Genomic DNA, 17,255 nt, shown 5'->3' with positions numbered 1-17,255 from the left:
GAACTTTGATATGATTAATTTAGTCAGTTTTGTAACTCCTCCTTATACCCTTTATGGATAGCTGCCCTGCACTTACATAATTTTTGTTCTTTCTGCAAGACTGCAGTATACTTTTGTTGGTTGTAGCATTACCTTGGTGATAATAAATCCTCCTTCTAACACCTTGGAACGTGAACGAAGATCTCATTTAGCTCAGATGCACTATGGTTGCTTCTGCAGCTTCTAAAGAGCACACCTCCATCCACTCCAGCCTGGGATGGCAGGCATCTATAGCTTCTAGTATAAATGCTATGTCTTGTAAGTTATTCTAATCCTGTGAACAAACTTGTCATGGTGAATGATGAATTGATTTCTTTTGTTTGTTTGTTTTCCGTTAATTAACTTCTCTTGTACCAGAAGTTATTTGTTCCACTAAAATATACAGGAATGTGGAAAGTTGGCACTCTTGATTTATGGCTTTCACCTCATAATCTATTTTTCAAAAATGCACTATTCAAATTTGCTTTTAGTGCTAGATGAGAGATCATTAACCTGCTCTCTTGAGGGCAAGCATACCAGTAAAGGCAGGCAGAAGTTCAGGAAAGCTACACCTCCAGATAACACGAAGGAAAAACTCTTAAAATGGCATTAGCACAGCATGACTACGGGATCCATGGAAAGAACAACAAACCCATAGCAACTGCTACAGAGCATGGCTGCAGGGCTTCCTCAGCTGTTGTGCCCAAGCTCTCAGCGGAAGCCCTGTGAGTCTCTGAGCTGACTTCTGGGATAGCCACTGTTCACTGGCATTCAGCAGAATTCAATACTGTCTTCTAGGTCTGAAGTTTTGTGTCTCCAATAGTCTCTGAGGGACTAAATTGATGTTACATTCCCAAGGGGTTCTGTAGTCTTTGCAGTAGGGAAATGTGGATGGATTGGATGGTGCCTTTGTTGAACGCTCCAACAAACTGACTTTAGGGCAGAAGGTGCTGCAGATGGCAGACCTGGTCTTAGCTCTCCCAGACCCTGGAGGGCTGGGACATCAGCACGCTGGTGCCTGGCTCTCGGGATACCCCTGCCAGCCTGGGCTCTCACAGAACCACAGGATGGATCAGGCTCCAAGACACCACAGGGAGGCATCTGCTTAGTAGGGCTGTCCTAGAGGACATGGCACAGGGTTGTGTCCAGGTAGTTCTTCAGGATCTCCAGCGAGATACACTCAGAGATACTCTGCACCCTCTCTGGACAATCTGTTCCAGTGTCATTCACACAGTGAAGTTCTTTCTCTTCTAGTGGAACTTCCAGTGCATCACAGCAACACCTTGCCTGTTGCTTCGTGTGCTCTTGCCTGGTGCCTCCGGGAAGAGCCTGATTCTATCCTTTGGTACCCCGCCTTCACACATTTATGTACATTGATGAGCTCTCGAAGTGGCGCGCCCAGAGCAGGGTGTGGGCGAGCCCGGGAGAACAGCCCGCCGCTTCTTCCACCGAGGGGACGTACCCCGGAGAGGCTGTGCCCGAGCTCCCGCCGCGGCACCCGGGGCAGCGAGCGGGCACCCCGCCGGTGTCAGACCACCGCGGGGCCGCTCTCGGGGGGCGCCGGGGCGGCAGCTGAGGGCCGTGCCGCCCCGGCCGGGGCTGGGCAGGGGGCGACGGTACGAGCCCCGCGGGGTCGCGGTGCCGCCCCAGCGGCCGCGGACTCTTTGCCGCGCAGCCGCCGCCGGCCGCGCGCAGCCTGGCGGAGGGAGACGTCGCGCGGCGTCGGTCTCCATGGCAGTGGGGCTGCGTGGGCGGAGTGGTCGGGGCCGCAGCGCGGCGGGCGGGCGCGCGCGGGAGAGAGGGAGGCGGTGAGGGAGGGAGCGCGCGCCCCCGGCCCGCCCCCGCCCCTCGCTCGCTGTTTGTGTCGGGCTGTGGCGGCGGCGGCGCGGCGGAGGGGCTCCGACCCTCCCGCTGCTGCGAGCCCCAGAGCCCCGCGCCCGTCCCCGCCCCGCGCCCGCCATGCGCGGCCCCTAGAGCGGCGGGCTCGGCGGCTGGTGCGGTGCCTGCGCGGCGGCGGCCATGGCGGTGGAGACGCGGCCGGAGCTGGTGGGGAAGCGGTTCCTGTGCCTCGGCGGCGAGGAACCGCCGGAGAGCGGGCGCTGGCGGGCCGGGGTCATCCGCGCCGTGTCCCAGCGGGACTCGCACAGCCCCGACCTGGCGGTAAGAGCCGCGGCTCGGGCCGGGCCGGGGGCTGCGGCGGGGGGCGGTGGGCCCGGCGTGACACGGCCCCGCGCCCGGCCGGGCGCTGTGACGTGGAGCCGCGGGTCACGGCCGGCGCCAGGCGCGGCTCCTCGCGGCGTGTGCGGCCGCTCCGTGCCCCGGCCGCGGGGAGAGCGGGCCGGTGCCCGGCCTGGCCGCCGGGGGACAACCGCGCTGCCCCCGGAGCAGCGGGGAGAATGCGGTGATCCAGGGGAATGCAGAAACTGCCGCCGCGTAGCACTGTCCGGCTGGGTCCAACGCGCTGGTGAACGTTGTTATTAAAAGAATGTCATTGTTTCCTTTCCTTTCATGCCCGCTGTCAGTGTTTTCCTAAGGGGTGTAGGAATGTGCGTGTAGGTTAGCGAAGGAGCCAGGATATGCTCTGTTGTGCTCAGACACACTCTCGCCGTGGGGGGGAAACACGGCCAGGATTTCCTTGGGTTGGTGTTCTGAATGCATAATCTGTAAAATGGAGTTTTATTGTGCTCCCCGGACTTGGTCGTTATATTGTTCGTGAATTCCGCAGTCGCAGGAGTGTTGTGTTACCTCCGTGGTTGTCTCCTTCCATGTTTTTATGTTATTTAGTGCTTCTGAAGGCACATTTAAAAATATCACGACTATGTAAATGGGCATTACGTAGGCTGAAAAAAGGAATCACCGGACTGCGCTGGGCAATCCATATTGCTGCTGGCAAAGGGGAGGCGTTCACATCCCGATACTGATCGGGGTGGAATGTTGCCTTTTTTACAAACTCATCAGGCAAACAATTGTCTGGTATGAGAGATTATCGATTGCTTAGTTCGAGAAGTGTGAATCACAGAATTAAGAACTCTTGTTTTCATTCCTCCCAGACTTCAAGCTTTGTTTCAAAAACAGAAAGTGGACTTGAGATGCTACTTTTTTTTTCTATATTCTGGGTTACTTTTCTTGGGGATTTTTTGGTGTTTCTTTATGGTTTTGGGTTTTTTTTGGGGGGCACGTTGTTCTGGATTTTTTCCCATTCTCCTGCTATAATTCAAGGAGCCCTTGAATTCGAGTTCGTAATTCAAGTTCATGCCCTTCTTTATGAAATGGTTTGTGTTTTCAGCCTTTGGCTATATGTGAGAATCGTCTAGAATGCTTTATTTTTAGAACCTATTTTGAATGTTTTTCTTGCAGGGTAGTCTCTAGAATCTATATACAATTATGGAAACACTGAGTAAGGTCTAAGGAGGTATTTACTAACATTTACAAGTCAGAGCCATAATTTGTAAACTCTAGGGGCAGAGCTGACATAAAGAGAAAGGCATTTCAGGGGCTGTGTCTGTTATGTTAAATGAAAGATGCATGCTGCCGATTGTAAAAACTTGCTTCTCTTCTTGACTTTGGTGTCTGCTTTTCTCTTTCGTTACGATTCTTGGTAATTTAAGGGCAGAACTGTCGTGTTGCAGCTGCTTTCTGAGGCAGGATGACTAAGGGTCTGCTTGTGTGTCGTAGCGAGGCACCATTTGGGCAGATCCAAAGTACCTGAGAGCAGGATGGGTGCTCCGGCTGCACCTCAGCCCGGGTGCAGTGCAGTGCTAACGTGGCCATGTTCCTGCTGGTGTTCACCATAGCTGCACTGCACTGCATTATGCTATGTACATGCACTCCTAGTCACCTACGAGTGCTGGAAGCCTGGGAAGGTTTTGAAAATAATTTCTAGGTCTAAAGAGTCCCACAGTAGTACTTCGCTGGAACATGATTGCCCTCTTTAAAGGGCAGCATTTGAGGTTTGTGTTACGTGTTCTCTGGCCCCAAAGCACAAAGAAGTGGATGGAGGAAAAAATGATAAGGTTTCTTTAAGCAACAGGTAGTTTCTGTAGGTTAGACTCTCTTTCTGCATTTTTAATTAACATTAACTTCTTGTTAGTCGATATTTGCGAAGGTGATTATCCTCTTCCCCTGCCCCCACCGAAAGACAAGGATGTTTTTCTGTTAGCCCTGTTCAATGTGTGCTGTTCTAGCTGGAGTAACTACTGCTCTTATCCTTCCCTGGCTTTTGTTTTGAGGTGGCCATCCTGTAAATAGCTGCAGACCCTCCTGCTCCCCGTCACTGAGTGAAGCGGTAATTCTTGTTGACAGTTTGATTGCTGCCCACAGGGTGCAGTATAAAAATGTTGACATTGACTTTTTGTCAATTTAGTGTTTTCCTGGTCCCGCAAGAGTGGGATGGATGAATGAGAAACGCAGAATTTGCCCTGAACCACAGGACAGACAGGAGGAGGGCAGCAGTGGGCACTTTCAATGTGAATTGCAACTGGCTGGAACTGAGTTACCTCCTAATCCTGGCTTAGGAAGGAAGTACTGTTTGCATTGACTTAATGTCTTTTCTTCCTGAGTAAGTGCGAACCCCCCAGTCAACTTCAACCAGTTTGAGAACAGGGAGAGCTTTGAGAAAGACTGCCTTGCCCTGGTCTGTGAAAGCTGACATCTGAGAACCCCCTCCCAAAAAACCATAAAGGCAAGGAGGTCATGGCATTTGGTGTTCTGCTGGCGGTGAGGAGGTGATCTCCAGCTGGCCAGCCAGCACGCACCCAGCTTCAAACCAGCTGCAGCAGATGCTCTCTTTCTTAGCACCGTTCAGAGACAGGTGATGGAACTGATGGAGGGAGAAGGTGGCTTGAAGGGCAAGACAAAGAGCTGAGCGTTAATGAAAGTGTGAGAGCAAGCCTCAGTGTGTGAGTATGGGAATATGTGGACAAATGGGGAGTTTTACGGGGTGCAGGAGCTCAAGGAAACATGGGCAAGCTTAGAGGCAATTGATGTAATTAATGTTAAGTGGCCACAGGGCTTATAGGAGCAAATCCAGAGGCAACTGAGCTTCATTAGTTCTGCTGTAAACAGAACTACTCATTAAATCAGAACTCAGACCTGAAGGCAGGACTAGCTGCTCTCCAGCTTTGAGCAGGGAAATCAAGAGGCCAGTTTTCATATGTTGCTAAATTTGTTTCATTCTTGTATTTTTACAGCTAAACTAATGGTTATTTTCATAGTAGGAAAATATTGTCCTGGTAGGAAAATGTTGGAAAGAACTCAATTGTCTCGTATTTTCTTCCTGCTAGTCTCTCCCACTCCATGAAAGTACACGAAACAACTTTTTCCTTATACTTTTTCATGACTGCAATATAGCTGATGTATAATATCTTTTTTATAATGTATGGTTTACAAAGAAAGAGAACACTATCAAAGTGTCTTTTCTCCCACTGCTTCATAGAAATTTTGCCTTCCTCAGCTTTCCTGTTGATTCACCACTAGTGGGGGGAATATGGTGAGAACAGCTGGCCCTGGTTGTGAGTGCTGTTGGTCTCCTGGGATATGAATGCTCTTGCCATTGCATGAGACCCTCTCTGCCAGGATCTGGAAGCTGCACCTCTTTCTTAGCCATCCTGTCATGTTTACAGATGTTGCAAACACCTGCCATACAGGTATAACATGTGCAAGGTGTAAAATAATCCAGAGTCTTCTTGCTGATTTTCATGGTCTGAGTCACAGCTTTAGAAGTTAGACCTCTTGATGTTTCTTTCTTGGACATTGCTGTTGCATGCAAAGCATTTGTTTAAAAATAAAAACAAGGACAGAGGTTTGATATGTGTGTTTGTGTGTATAGGTGTGTGTTTCATAGCCATTGAGAGAATTCATAACTGTTTTTCAGCTTCACACCAAGTGTTGTTAGAGGAAACTGGGAGCTCTGTTTTTCCTTCCTTCTGACTGCCTGGAAAAGCTTGTGTGCTGCTCTGATTACAGTGATAACTCTGGGCAAATAAAGAAATGGCCAGGAGCAAAGAGGTGGAGTCCATGCCATATGATCTCCCTGGTCTTCACTGGCTCATAAGAATTGCTTTCTGGGCCACAGGTTGCAAACCTTTGACATGGTGAGGAAAGAGAAAATGGAAGTAAGCTTTTAAACATACAGAGTGCAACTTTTAATAAAGAAATCTCATTAATTTTAAAATACTGAAGTCTCAGTGATTTGTAAGTATTGATGCATGAATTTTTCTGCCATGATGCACATAGTTTGGAAGACAGCATAAAAATGGAGTTGGTAATGCATTGTGATAGGCAGACTACCATCTGATAATTGTGCACAGGGAAATATATTGTGGCAATAAATCACCATAGCAGACATTCTTCATAAAAGCCTAAATATTAATGATAGTTTGAAGCAGCTGTGTGGTTTTTATTTACAATAAAGTCAGCAAGATAGAGTGGTGTAAACAATACACTGATACTTCTGGTGAATTGTAGTTTTTTTGGTATCTCATATTTGGTTATTTACAAACAAGGAATTGTTAAAAATTCAGTAAGTCTGGTAAAACCACTTGAAGAAAATATCAGTAGATTTTGTATCTGTTTTGCCTCCACTTAAAAGTAAAATGGAAGTTCACAAAATGTAATGAAAACTTACCACTACTGTGTTGCAGTTAATATGAAATTAATTTTAAATCATTTTGGATAACTGGAAAATAAAAGATATTTTAGACAAATAGTCCATATATTCATTAGTTTCTCAGTAGATGGTGAAGTTAAATTTGCCTTCTCTTGGAGCTGCTCTTATCTACTCTTTTTACAAATTGTAGTTGTTTTCATCTTCTGCATTCCCAAAGTTTCTGAATGCGATCTGGCTTTGTCATAGAGGCACAGATTTGCACTTCTGTAGGTTACACTTGGTTTCTGCCATATTCTGATTTTTAGTGCAGTGTGGGTTGCATATTTTCCTCTCTTCTCCTTTTGCTAAGATAGTATTATAAGGAGAAAGTGCGTATGTTAATTTGTTGAACACATTTGAGCTGGTCTGTTTAAAAATGAAATTTATTTTTTCATTCCTTACTTTAGAAGTACATGCTCTGCAGCTTTGACTTAGTCTTGACATAAACTGGAAGAACAGAAAAAATCTTCAGTAGAAAGTAAACAAATAAATATGCTTTAGACTGGTTGTGCACAGCTTGTTGGTGGTAATTGGAATTTAAAAGTTCTGCATCTTTCTGTAGTAGCCTCTGGGTTGAAGATGAAGAGTAAATTGTTGGTGAGGATCCTGTCATGTTATTTATTTCAGCTATTGGAGATGACAGTGTAGACATGCCAGAGTTTATCACATCACTTCCACCTCTGAATGAGGGAATGTTTTAGGATGTGTTTTATGTGTGTTTTGAATCCGGTTTGAAATGAATGGGAGAAGCTCAGAATGCGACAGGGATTTAGACAGTTTGCAGTTGTTTCTGCTATCAGTATTGATACCAACAAGAGCCTTGTGAGTTGGGTGCTGGGCAGTCTTTTCTTGGCTAAGTAGTAAAGAAAACTTCCTGTTCCCTTCTGTGTTTCTAGTAAGGTTGAGCTTGTCACCCTGTGTCTGTGAATGTCACCTCATCTGTCTCCAGAGATACCTCAGGGAGCAGTATCTCGTAGTAATTTGACAAAAAGATCAGACAGAGGAGTAGTCCTGTGCAATTGACTGCAAGGATTCAGTGCTTTATACTCTGCCCTTCCCTCTTCTTTTACTAAAAGAAACCTGAGTGTGATGTAGATCAATAAGGAAATGTATTTGCACTGATGGATTTTGAGTAAAGTTTGTTTGAATGTCAGGATTGCAAAGAAAGTCCAGGTGTCCTGAGCTAGGGACCAATCAATTAATTAATTTGATTCCTAGTTGCAAAGTAAGCAACAGTGAGCAAAGTATGGAAAATAAAGGTTTTGTCCTATAGTTAAATCTTTCAAGAGGCTCTTAGGAAGAGATATCAGATATTTTATTAATTGAAAAATTGCTTTTGCTTTTTATGTTTTGCATGTAAATACTGTATTATTCCACATTTGCATTACCTGAGATTTTTCTCTTTCCGGAGCTTTGTGTGAATCTTCGGAGCTGTCTCAAGGCATGGCATAGCCATCATAGAGAGTTGTAAAGAATGAGCACTATTTTATAAGAAGCATTCTTCTTGTGCACTTTCCAGGATCTCTAAACCTGCTTGAGAATGGCAGAACCGTTATTTAATATCAAATGGAATTAATTTTAAAAGTGGAACTTACAAAATATGGCCCAAAATGAACTCAGCCTTCTTCTAATCCTACTTTCATCTCTACTTTGTAGAGATGCTTAGTTCCGTCAGTGAGCTTGAATCTCTTCTGGGATTAGACTTGACTTTCCCATTCAGTTTGAGTTGGTAAACTGCTGCCTGCTTTTGCTGAAAAAAAGTAATTACAATTACAGATGACCTGAGAAGTTGAGCTGAAGTTGGCAGCGGGTGCTGGTCCCTGAGGAGACCCCACTGCTGTGCTCTGGGCACTGACAGCCCATCCTGCTTCGGGGAGGGTTTCCCTCCTCACCCTGCTGGGCAGAGACTGAGACCTGCACTGCTTGTAACCAGCTTGTTCCTGGAAACTGGGGGAGAATTCTATTCCTTCATTATATTGGCTCCTCCAGAAAGTTTGTTAGTTTTTATTGTTAGTTGATGTACCTGTGCACCACTAATTTGCATGTTGTAAGACAGAATGAGAGCAGGGGATCTAGAGAAGCCTCAAGGATTTTGCTGTGTTTTGCTTTTTAGTAGTTTTCTTTAAAATATTATTTTATTTAAAACAGCTGTTCCTTGGTTTCAGAATTAGGTGGAATGAAACAACTTGATTTGCTCTTGGGGAAGTTACTTTCATGTACCTACAGCAACTGGATTTGAGCTAATTCATGTACTCTGGAGCTTCAAGGGCACAAAAGGTGCAGGATGACCATTAAAAGCATCTAGCTTGGTCCTCCAGTGGCAACATTTTTAGAAGTTTTGGAGACTGTGGTTCCACAGACATTTCTCTTGGTGGCACTGCTGGCTTAATTTTTTTTTAACCCTGAGCAGTTTCCTGATCCATTCACCATGTGGCACTTGAAGCAATTGTACTGAGGCTGAGGAGATGGTAGGGGATCAGTCTGAGGGTGGGAGCAGCTCAAGGTGGAACTGTGTCCAGGAGAAATGTCTCTGGGCCATGGCCTGAAGGAAGGTGAAAACTGACTGAGATACCTCTGAGGGTTGCATGCAGAAACTAGGAGATGTGTTCAGTTGTACTGCAGCTGAATTTATGAGACTTATTCACATAGTATGAGTAATTTCTTCTTTCAGCTGAGTAAAGAAATAAATGTTCACAATAGAACATGACATGAGCATTTGATATCTGCTGATGCAAGAGTCACTTACAAAAACGAGTTTTGGAAAAATAGATGTGAAACTAAATGCTCTGAGGGAAACCTAAGTGTCTCTATGTTAGAATGCCTAAACCTCTGATGACTCAGTAAAGTATTGCCTATAATATTCTGCATCAACAAAGATCTTTCTGAGTGTTCTGAACAGCACTGTAGCTGCTGCAGATGCTGAAATTATTGCAGCCAGGCTGCACTGCAGGTAACTCAAGTAGACACTGCTGACTTATTATTTGGGTTGGCTCACCATGGTTTTCGTTTTTCCCTAAGGGAACAGGGCTCTTCAATCAAATGATGGTTTCAACTCTGAATTTTGATTGCTCTGTGAAAAAGAAAGCACTTGCTGAGTCATTGCCAGGTGGTCCAAGTTGAATCTCTTCAGTCCTCTGTGGCTGGTGAGGAGAGGCTGGAAAAGTTGTATTTTGGAGGAGTGTTGGTAAGGACATTTCATTTTGAAACATTCCTTCAGCTGATTTCCTTATTTTTCTGCTTTTCTTGGCTTCTCTTCTTTCCTGAAACATGGAATGTAAATTTACTACCTTTCAAAAACAAACAAAGCAGCCCAAAAGCCAAAGTCAAGCAGACAAAGAAACTTGTTGGGTTAATAATAGAAAATACATGATCTAAACTGTTCAGTCAGTATAGAAAATCTTGGAGAAGGAGAACCAGGAAATGGTATTGAAGTCTTAGGCTGGACTTTCATTCATCTGTACTTTTTCTTGCACCCTAATTCTTCCTGCAACATAACTTGAAGACTTCAGTTTTTCAGCCTTGGTCTTCATCAAAGACAGGAGCAAGTGTGTACAGTCAACACATGGTGCGAGCAGCTTTTAGAGGGGAGGTTAATGAGTTTTAGGCTGGAGACCCATGGTGAGATTTAAAGAGTTAGGGACTAACACTGGTCTAGTTGCCAACATTTTAGTCAAAAATATAAAAACTGCACAACTACAAAATTTTAGTCAAAAATACAAAAACTAGTGGAAGACTGAATGGAATGAGGTACTGTGGCCTTCGGGGCTGTTGCGGTGCTTTGCTGTCACAGCTCTACTATTCTGACATATGGCTGCACTTCCTCAGTGTTTTGTTACAGGGATTTGGAGCTCGGGGACTTCATCCAGCAGAGGTCTTTGGTGTTTGTAGCCCTCCCTGGACTTCTCATAAATGTATTAGTGGGAAATCTTCTTGAATCTCCCTGAACCTCTCAAAAGTGACAATCCTGTGACAAAGGTCAGGCTTTACCTGTGCATCACACTCAGGATTCCCTTCTCTTGTTTCAGATATGCTTTGGGCCCTGCATTGTGAGGTGCAAGTCCACAGTCACCCCTTGTTTGCCATTCATGAGTTTTTCATTCTTTTTGCATGGCACTCAGGATTTTATTAGCTCTGCTCTGTGACTTCATATTTGTCTCTTGGAGCTTATAAGCCTGGCGATTTTCCTTCACCCAAGAGAAAAGGAGGTATCTGTTCTGTCAGTCCCTACCAACGCTGTCCAAATAAATGTCTCTTTCAACTAGGTGATTCCAAAGAGTGCAGTTTGTTTGCTTATCTTAAACAGCTGTCTCCACTAAGATTTGTATCTTCACATTGTTCCCTTTCTTCAGGTTGTTCTGAACAGATTTAATTTAATACTGTTAGTTACTTTTTTTTTTTCAGGAAATAAGGTAACATTGTAAATGAGTTTTAAATTTTAAAAAAATTATAATTTATTTCTTCACTGGAGTATATAGTTGATTTTTCTCTTCAGTTTTGGTAACAGAATTGTCTATTGGAGGTGCATTTACATTTGATATACTCAGATGTTGGTCAAACCTTGGTGATAATCTATTTAATAGCAGTTAAACAGTAAGGTCTAAAAAAAAATGTGGAGGTGATAATGAAATATATCTGGCTTATTAACTGTTAATTCAGGTGTGCTGTCCTAAATACACCTGAACCTCCTGTATATTGTTGTATTTTAAAATTTGTATGTAGGTCAGGATGTGATATGTGAATATTTTTAGATAATGTCATGATCACTGCTCAATTAAACAGGTAGCTTTCCTGTGTAAAGGGGTATTTACCTCCTGCTTGATCTTTTGAAAGAGAGAACACATTTTGACTAACTTAAAGAAAGTTCAATTTGTTTTCATAAATAGAAAAGGTTGCAAGTGCTTTGTTACTTTGTAGTATTTTTTCCTTTAAAAGTTTGTAGTCAAAATTAATCCATTTATTTTGTTACTGATTGCTTTTAACAAGATATCAATTTAGTGACTCAGGCCTAAGACTATAAGAAATGAAAAATCTTGTTTCATAGATTATTCATTGACTAACCTTATAATGCCATCAGATGGTTTCTTTTAAAACTGGATGTTGTACTTTAGTAAATGATCGTAAAGTTTTTGTATTGAAAATTAAAAGATTTGGCTTTCTATTGAAACTTAGAAAAATGGCTTGCTGATACTGCTTAATTTGGGGTTTTTTGGTGGTTTTTTTGTTTTTTGTTCTTTTTTTTCTTTTTTGGGGGGGGGGGGGTTTGTTGTGGTTTTTTTTTGTTTTTTTTTTTTTTTTGAGTTCTGTAATATTGTCTTTCCAGGTAAAGTGAAATGTGTTTGTATACCTTGGCATATTTTTCCCAGTCAATTTTTTTTTTTCACAGTAAGTTTTCTGATATCTAATTTTATTTTTTAAAGAAATTTAGACTTTCAAGTGCATTTGAGCATGGCTCATGTTTCAATAAGATGGCAAAATTGATTTGTGCTCAATGGCTTAGTTTCAAATGTGCTACACAGAATACAAGTGTTAAGTTTGCCCATATATCACTTTTCTGCTAGAATACTGCAGAAGTTAACAGGGCTCTTCAGCTGGTTCCCTTAAATGGAGGAAGTTTTATTTCCAGAGGGTTCTTAGGATTGTTGGCTGAGGTAAAAGGACTGCAGTCAGTACCTTCTTGGGTTCTTTTCTATGATGTGTTTTGTATTATGTAACTATCCATTTCCCGGTACCTGCAACTTATGTTCCAGGAGTGTTTACTGGTGTATTTGAACGAGTTTAAGGCTTCAGCTGACATCACCAATTAGTTCTGTGTCTTTGTTTTCCCTTCCTTCCTCACAGAAGTCTGGTTTTGGTCTTGGTCTGCACTTTAGGCAGTATGTCTTCAGTTAAGAGGAGGACAATGTAAGGACATGCAGAATGGCCCTTGGGAATCTTAGCACTGAGTTAGCTAGTGTCTGGAGACAGGAAAGAATGGAAAAAGAACTTCTCTTTTTTTCTTCCTTCTTTTTTTTCCTCTGAAAACCTTTTTATCAGTTCTTGAACTTTCTTTAATCAGGACTTCCTATGGAAAGACCAGACAGGCACATACAGAAACTCAGAGGTATGGGTCAATCAACAGAGGAGGCAAGGAAAGAAGAGAGGGCTCTGATGGTTTGAATGCAGAAACACATTCGTATTTTGATGTAAATTAACAAAAGGAAAGCTCCTCCTGTCTGCACAAAAGGCAGCATCCCGTCCTGGGAGGCTTCTGGCTGCTCTGGGTCCCTTCTCTAGCACAAAGAAATATGAAGAACTTTGTAAACAAGGGAAGTCTAAATGTTAAAGTTTAGTACCTGAATTGATAGATTTACTCAAACCTAGCTCAGGAAGAAAGGAAATCTCAAAAAGCATTGATTAGTGAAGGTCAGAGCAGAGACACGAAGCTGGCATTGCTGTGTAATTAATTACAGCCTGGGCCATGTGCAGTTCTTGTTCCTAAAGCTGTCAGTTTGGTATTTCTTGTGCCAGTTGTGGAACTGAGGGGGTTTTGTGGCTGTTCTTAATTGCTTTGTTTACTTCTCTTTCCAGGACTTTGCTGTATCTGCTCGTTATTTGTCAGCTCTTGGCTGCCAAGGGAGACTGGCTCGTAACAGAGCAGGCATGTGCTGCACTCCTTGGGACTGCATGTGTAGGACACAGAGCCTGAGCTCCTGGAATTGCAGGGTTTCTGGGACAGAGAAATAGGCTGGTGATCTGAGTACCAGGGATAATAACACAGCAGCATAATGCTGAGAGTTAGGAAAGTTTCTGGGAAGTCAGGTCTTGGAAAGAAATTCCCTGAAACACGTTGTGATGGAGGGAGATGGTGTCTAATACTGTGCTAGGTTTGGACTACCTGTGGTGCACAGAAAAGTGACTCTGAGGGTGTCTGTGCTACTGCACACACATTTTCTCTCAATATGTGCTGCTTATCTTCCCTTTCAGCTGACTTTTTAATCTCAGGTTTTAAATAAAGCTGCTGTTGAATTCTTTTAGTTATGAGAGCTCAAATAGGCAGGTAGCCTTGAAGGGGATTAGTTTATCAGATGTCTGGTAAAGTGCAAACTCCTTCTGCAGCGTTATCCACCTTCAGGCTATTCAAGTGTGATCTCATTGTCTGAACCAGTGAGACTACAGAATTAACCTTTTTCTTCAGTGTGGAGAAGTTGCTGGTTTTTATCCCTTTGGGCCTTAGAAGACGGTGATGTCTAACTTAAATATGTGTTTTGCTGAAAGCTACTTTTAATTAATACCAGGTGCTTTTTTTCACCACATCAGTATTCTGTACCTTTCTTTATTGGGCCTGTCAGCTGGGCAGTGGCAGCATGAGGTTTGGAACTGCAGGCCTGCCTTTTAGGCAAGCAGCCAGCTCACCATCAGCACAGTGTATGGGACTGAGAGTCATTGGTTTTGCAAGCCTCGTAAGAAATCCATTTGTGGGCAGAAACATCCAGATCCTCTGAAATTTGTCAGTAGCTGAAAGTTAATAAGGAAATCTTGACTGGAAAACATGCTTTGAAAATTATAGATGTGTATGTGTGTATGTATATGTATGTATGTATGTATATACACACACAGAGCCCCCTCTAGAAACAATAGTAGAAAGTAATAAATTTGTGTGGTAATGATATACGGCTTACTGGTATTGGCTTTTATGGGGATAAAAACTGGAGATATTTCATAAGAAAATGGATATATCTGCTTTGCAGCAGAACTTGAGAATTGCTGCCGTAGTACTTGTGCAATGGCCTGTGCAGGGCTCTGCTCTGCTGTGTTTTATTGGCACTGCTGATGGGGAGAGGAGAGCTGAGGGTGTGGGTTTGTGGTGGATGGCACTTGCAGCAGTGGTGAAGGGTGATGTGGGGAGCACTCAGGATGGACATGGGGCAGTGCCTGCTGTGAAGTTGTGCTTGAAGTCTATTACCCGATTGGTTGCTTCTGTGTAATCATTTTATCTGTTTTCCAACACTACTGACATTATTTAAAATAAAGTACTTACTCAGATACTCTAATGAAAGATTTTACTAACAATGTGAAAGAAAATGAAGCCCTGTGTCAGCAGTCATGCCAAACAGGTTAACACTTTGAAGGGTGGTTAGCCTGTGACACTGGTTTGAGCTTGCAGTGCTGTGTAACTTCAGGTGTGTGTGCATTATGGGAAATGCTTTCCTGGGAAAAGAATACAATTAAAATTTTTCTACAGGTTGTAATGTACAAAAGTAATTTGCAAAGAAATCTTTAAACACTTTCGTAGAACACTTAATATCACAGTCATTGCAACTAGAAGGCATTGTTGATGTGCTTTGAAATGAGTGCTGTTAAATAATATCCCCATGCATCTTGCTGTGTTCTGTGTTTTTTCCTACCTTCTAATTTTAGAAATATCAAACCAAGGTAGCCAGCATGAGAAAACTGGCAGTGGAAAGTGTTATGCAGGGAGAAGGTGTCTTAAAATAGCATATTAGACTGAGATATTTCTTGAATACATGAGTGAAAATTATTGACACTGCTTTTAATCTTCTCTCATCCTGTGTAAAGCACTCAGTCCTGTTTTGCACCAAAGCACCAAGTCCTGTTTAGCATTTCTTGTACTCTATCTACACCAATGATTAGCTATATTTTAATTTCTCCTTACACCATATCTCATTATTGCATCTTTCTATGGTTAGAGTACTTCAGGATTCTCATAATCATCTTGACCTGTCCTCACAGCTGGAAGACTCCCTTCTCTCAGGAAATAAGATATAGTTAGCTAACTAATAACTTTTATTTTTATTACAAAGATCAAACTTACTGAAACTACTGATTTCTCATTCAAAAATAAGACATAAATGTTGCCTCTGGTAATGTAGATGGTTACACAGGTCTGTTGGCTCCTTGCTTCTGTGGGCAATAAATTGATATAGTAGTTGTATATATTTGCTGAAGATGATCTGACGTGTTGGGGGTGGTTAACTACAAAAATGGACTTGTGCATATGTGATTTTGTTTGTCTGAAGGTAAGACTGAGATGTTCCAGGGTCAACAGACTGTGTGTTTCATGATAAACCTTGGCCAAGTCTCAGTTTTGGAATTGCTGAGATTACGGTTTCTGTATCTGTTTGCTTTGTGGGACACTCTTTGACCAAGCCCTCACTGTGGTGGTGCTGTGCAAACACAGAGCTAAAATTGTCACTGCTACGGAATTTCTGAAACCCAGAATGACAAGGAGCTAAAATGAGGCTGTAAGGATGCATTGTTTGTGTCCTGCAGCCTAACCTTTGGGAAATCTTTTGACAGAGGAGAGTAGGAGACATTTTTGAGGTGTATAGCAAAGTAGCTCTATTGGAGTTTCTCAGTTGTCTGTCAAACATGAAGGACAGCCAGGGATAAAACTCCAAGATGGCAGGTTGAAATGGAATTTTCCTTTTTTTTTTTCTCTTTCCTTCCTTTTTTTCCTTTTTTTTTCCTTGACTTTTTTTTTCTTTCTTTTTTTTAATCTTTCCTTAAAAAAAATACAAAACAAAAACATAGCCAGTGGCAGGTTCTAAGTATGCACCAGAAGTGGGATTTAGCCTTTTGTAGCTGAGTCTGAAGTCTTTGAAACCAAAATCCCAGTAAGTTACATTAATAAAGGAAGGAGGCAAAATGATGTGGAAAGGACAGATACTGTCATGATGGACGATTGTACAATTATTGTATAACAGCATTGTGAGGTGCTGTGTGTGAGCAGAGTTCTGTGGAGTCCAAAGGAACACGTGGCATAACAACTGAAGTACAAGCCTAGGGTAGGACTTTAAGTTGTGTAAGGATAAGGACCTTGAAGGAGATGATGGAAACAAATAGTATTGGGATGAACATTGCAAGTTCCATCTTATTGGTATTGAGGTGCAATCTGTGCATGTTGGTGCCACTGAGGGAGTTGTAATGGGGTTTGTGACCCTAAACATGGGACTGTGCTCAGCAGGCTGATTCAGCTCCTCTAAAAAGTATATTCTGCACTTATTTCCCCTCAGCACAGAGAATGTATTTTTCATTTCTAATGCATTTCTTTTGTTTCTGTGGTATCAACTCAGGAAATAACTTTTGAAATGGATTAAACTCGTGAATTTTGAACTCTGTGCATATAATTTGTAGTCTAGGAAACTAAGTGGTAAATGGAACGAAGTATTTCTCTTGCAAGTCTAGGTGAATACTGATCTCAAAGTTTGAATGCTGCCTTTTCAATCCTAAAGGCTTTGGAATCACTTTATTTGAATGTTTTTCTGATGATTTAGTATGTCACTACTACTGTCACTGACATCTTGATGACAGAGATTGGTGACAATTTGAGTTGCCAGCAGACTTTTTCATCTATCACTTGTGATGCTAGTTGTGTTTTATGTTATAGATGAAGCAAAGACCCCTTGGTTTTGACTTTATTGTAAATGTTGTAATAATTGGGAGTGACAGAGGAATTGAGTAATAATTAAATGAACCTGGATTGCCTAAACATGTAACAGTTGAGATCCTTTTTCTGTGAGGAACTGACTTGATTTGTCAAGATGTCAAATTGGTCCCAAGCCAAGCTAATCACTTCTGTGGGTTGCATCAA

The 17,255-nt window shown here is 42.7% G+C and overlaps 1 protein-coding gene across 1 annotated transcript in view; it reads left to right on the top strand.

Annotated features, from left to right (window-relative positions):
- Window positions 1–1,893: 1,893 nt before the first annotated feature.
- The window catches only part of JMJD1C (jumonji domain containing 1C), a 158,865-nt gene continuing 143,503 nt past the window's right edge, over window positions 1,894–17,255 (top strand). Inside the window, exon 1 of the mRNA XM_063406124.1 lies at window positions 1,894–2,178. Coding sequence (XP_063262194.1) covers window positions 2,038–2,178 — 141 coding nt within the window. The 5' untranslated portion in view covers window positions 1,894–2,037. The remainder of the gene's footprint in view (window positions 2,179–17,255) is intronic.

Source organism: Prinia subflava, chromosome 9 (genome assembly GCF_021018805.1).
Source record: "Prinia subflava isolate CZ2003 ecotype Zambia chromosome 9, Cam_Psub_1.2, whole genome shotgun sequence".
Classification (NCBI taxonomy): domain Eukaryota; kingdom Metazoa; phylum Chordata; class Aves; order Passeriformes; family Cisticolidae; genus Prinia; species Prinia subflava.
This window is presented reverse-complemented; position numbering and strand designations above follow the sequence as displayed.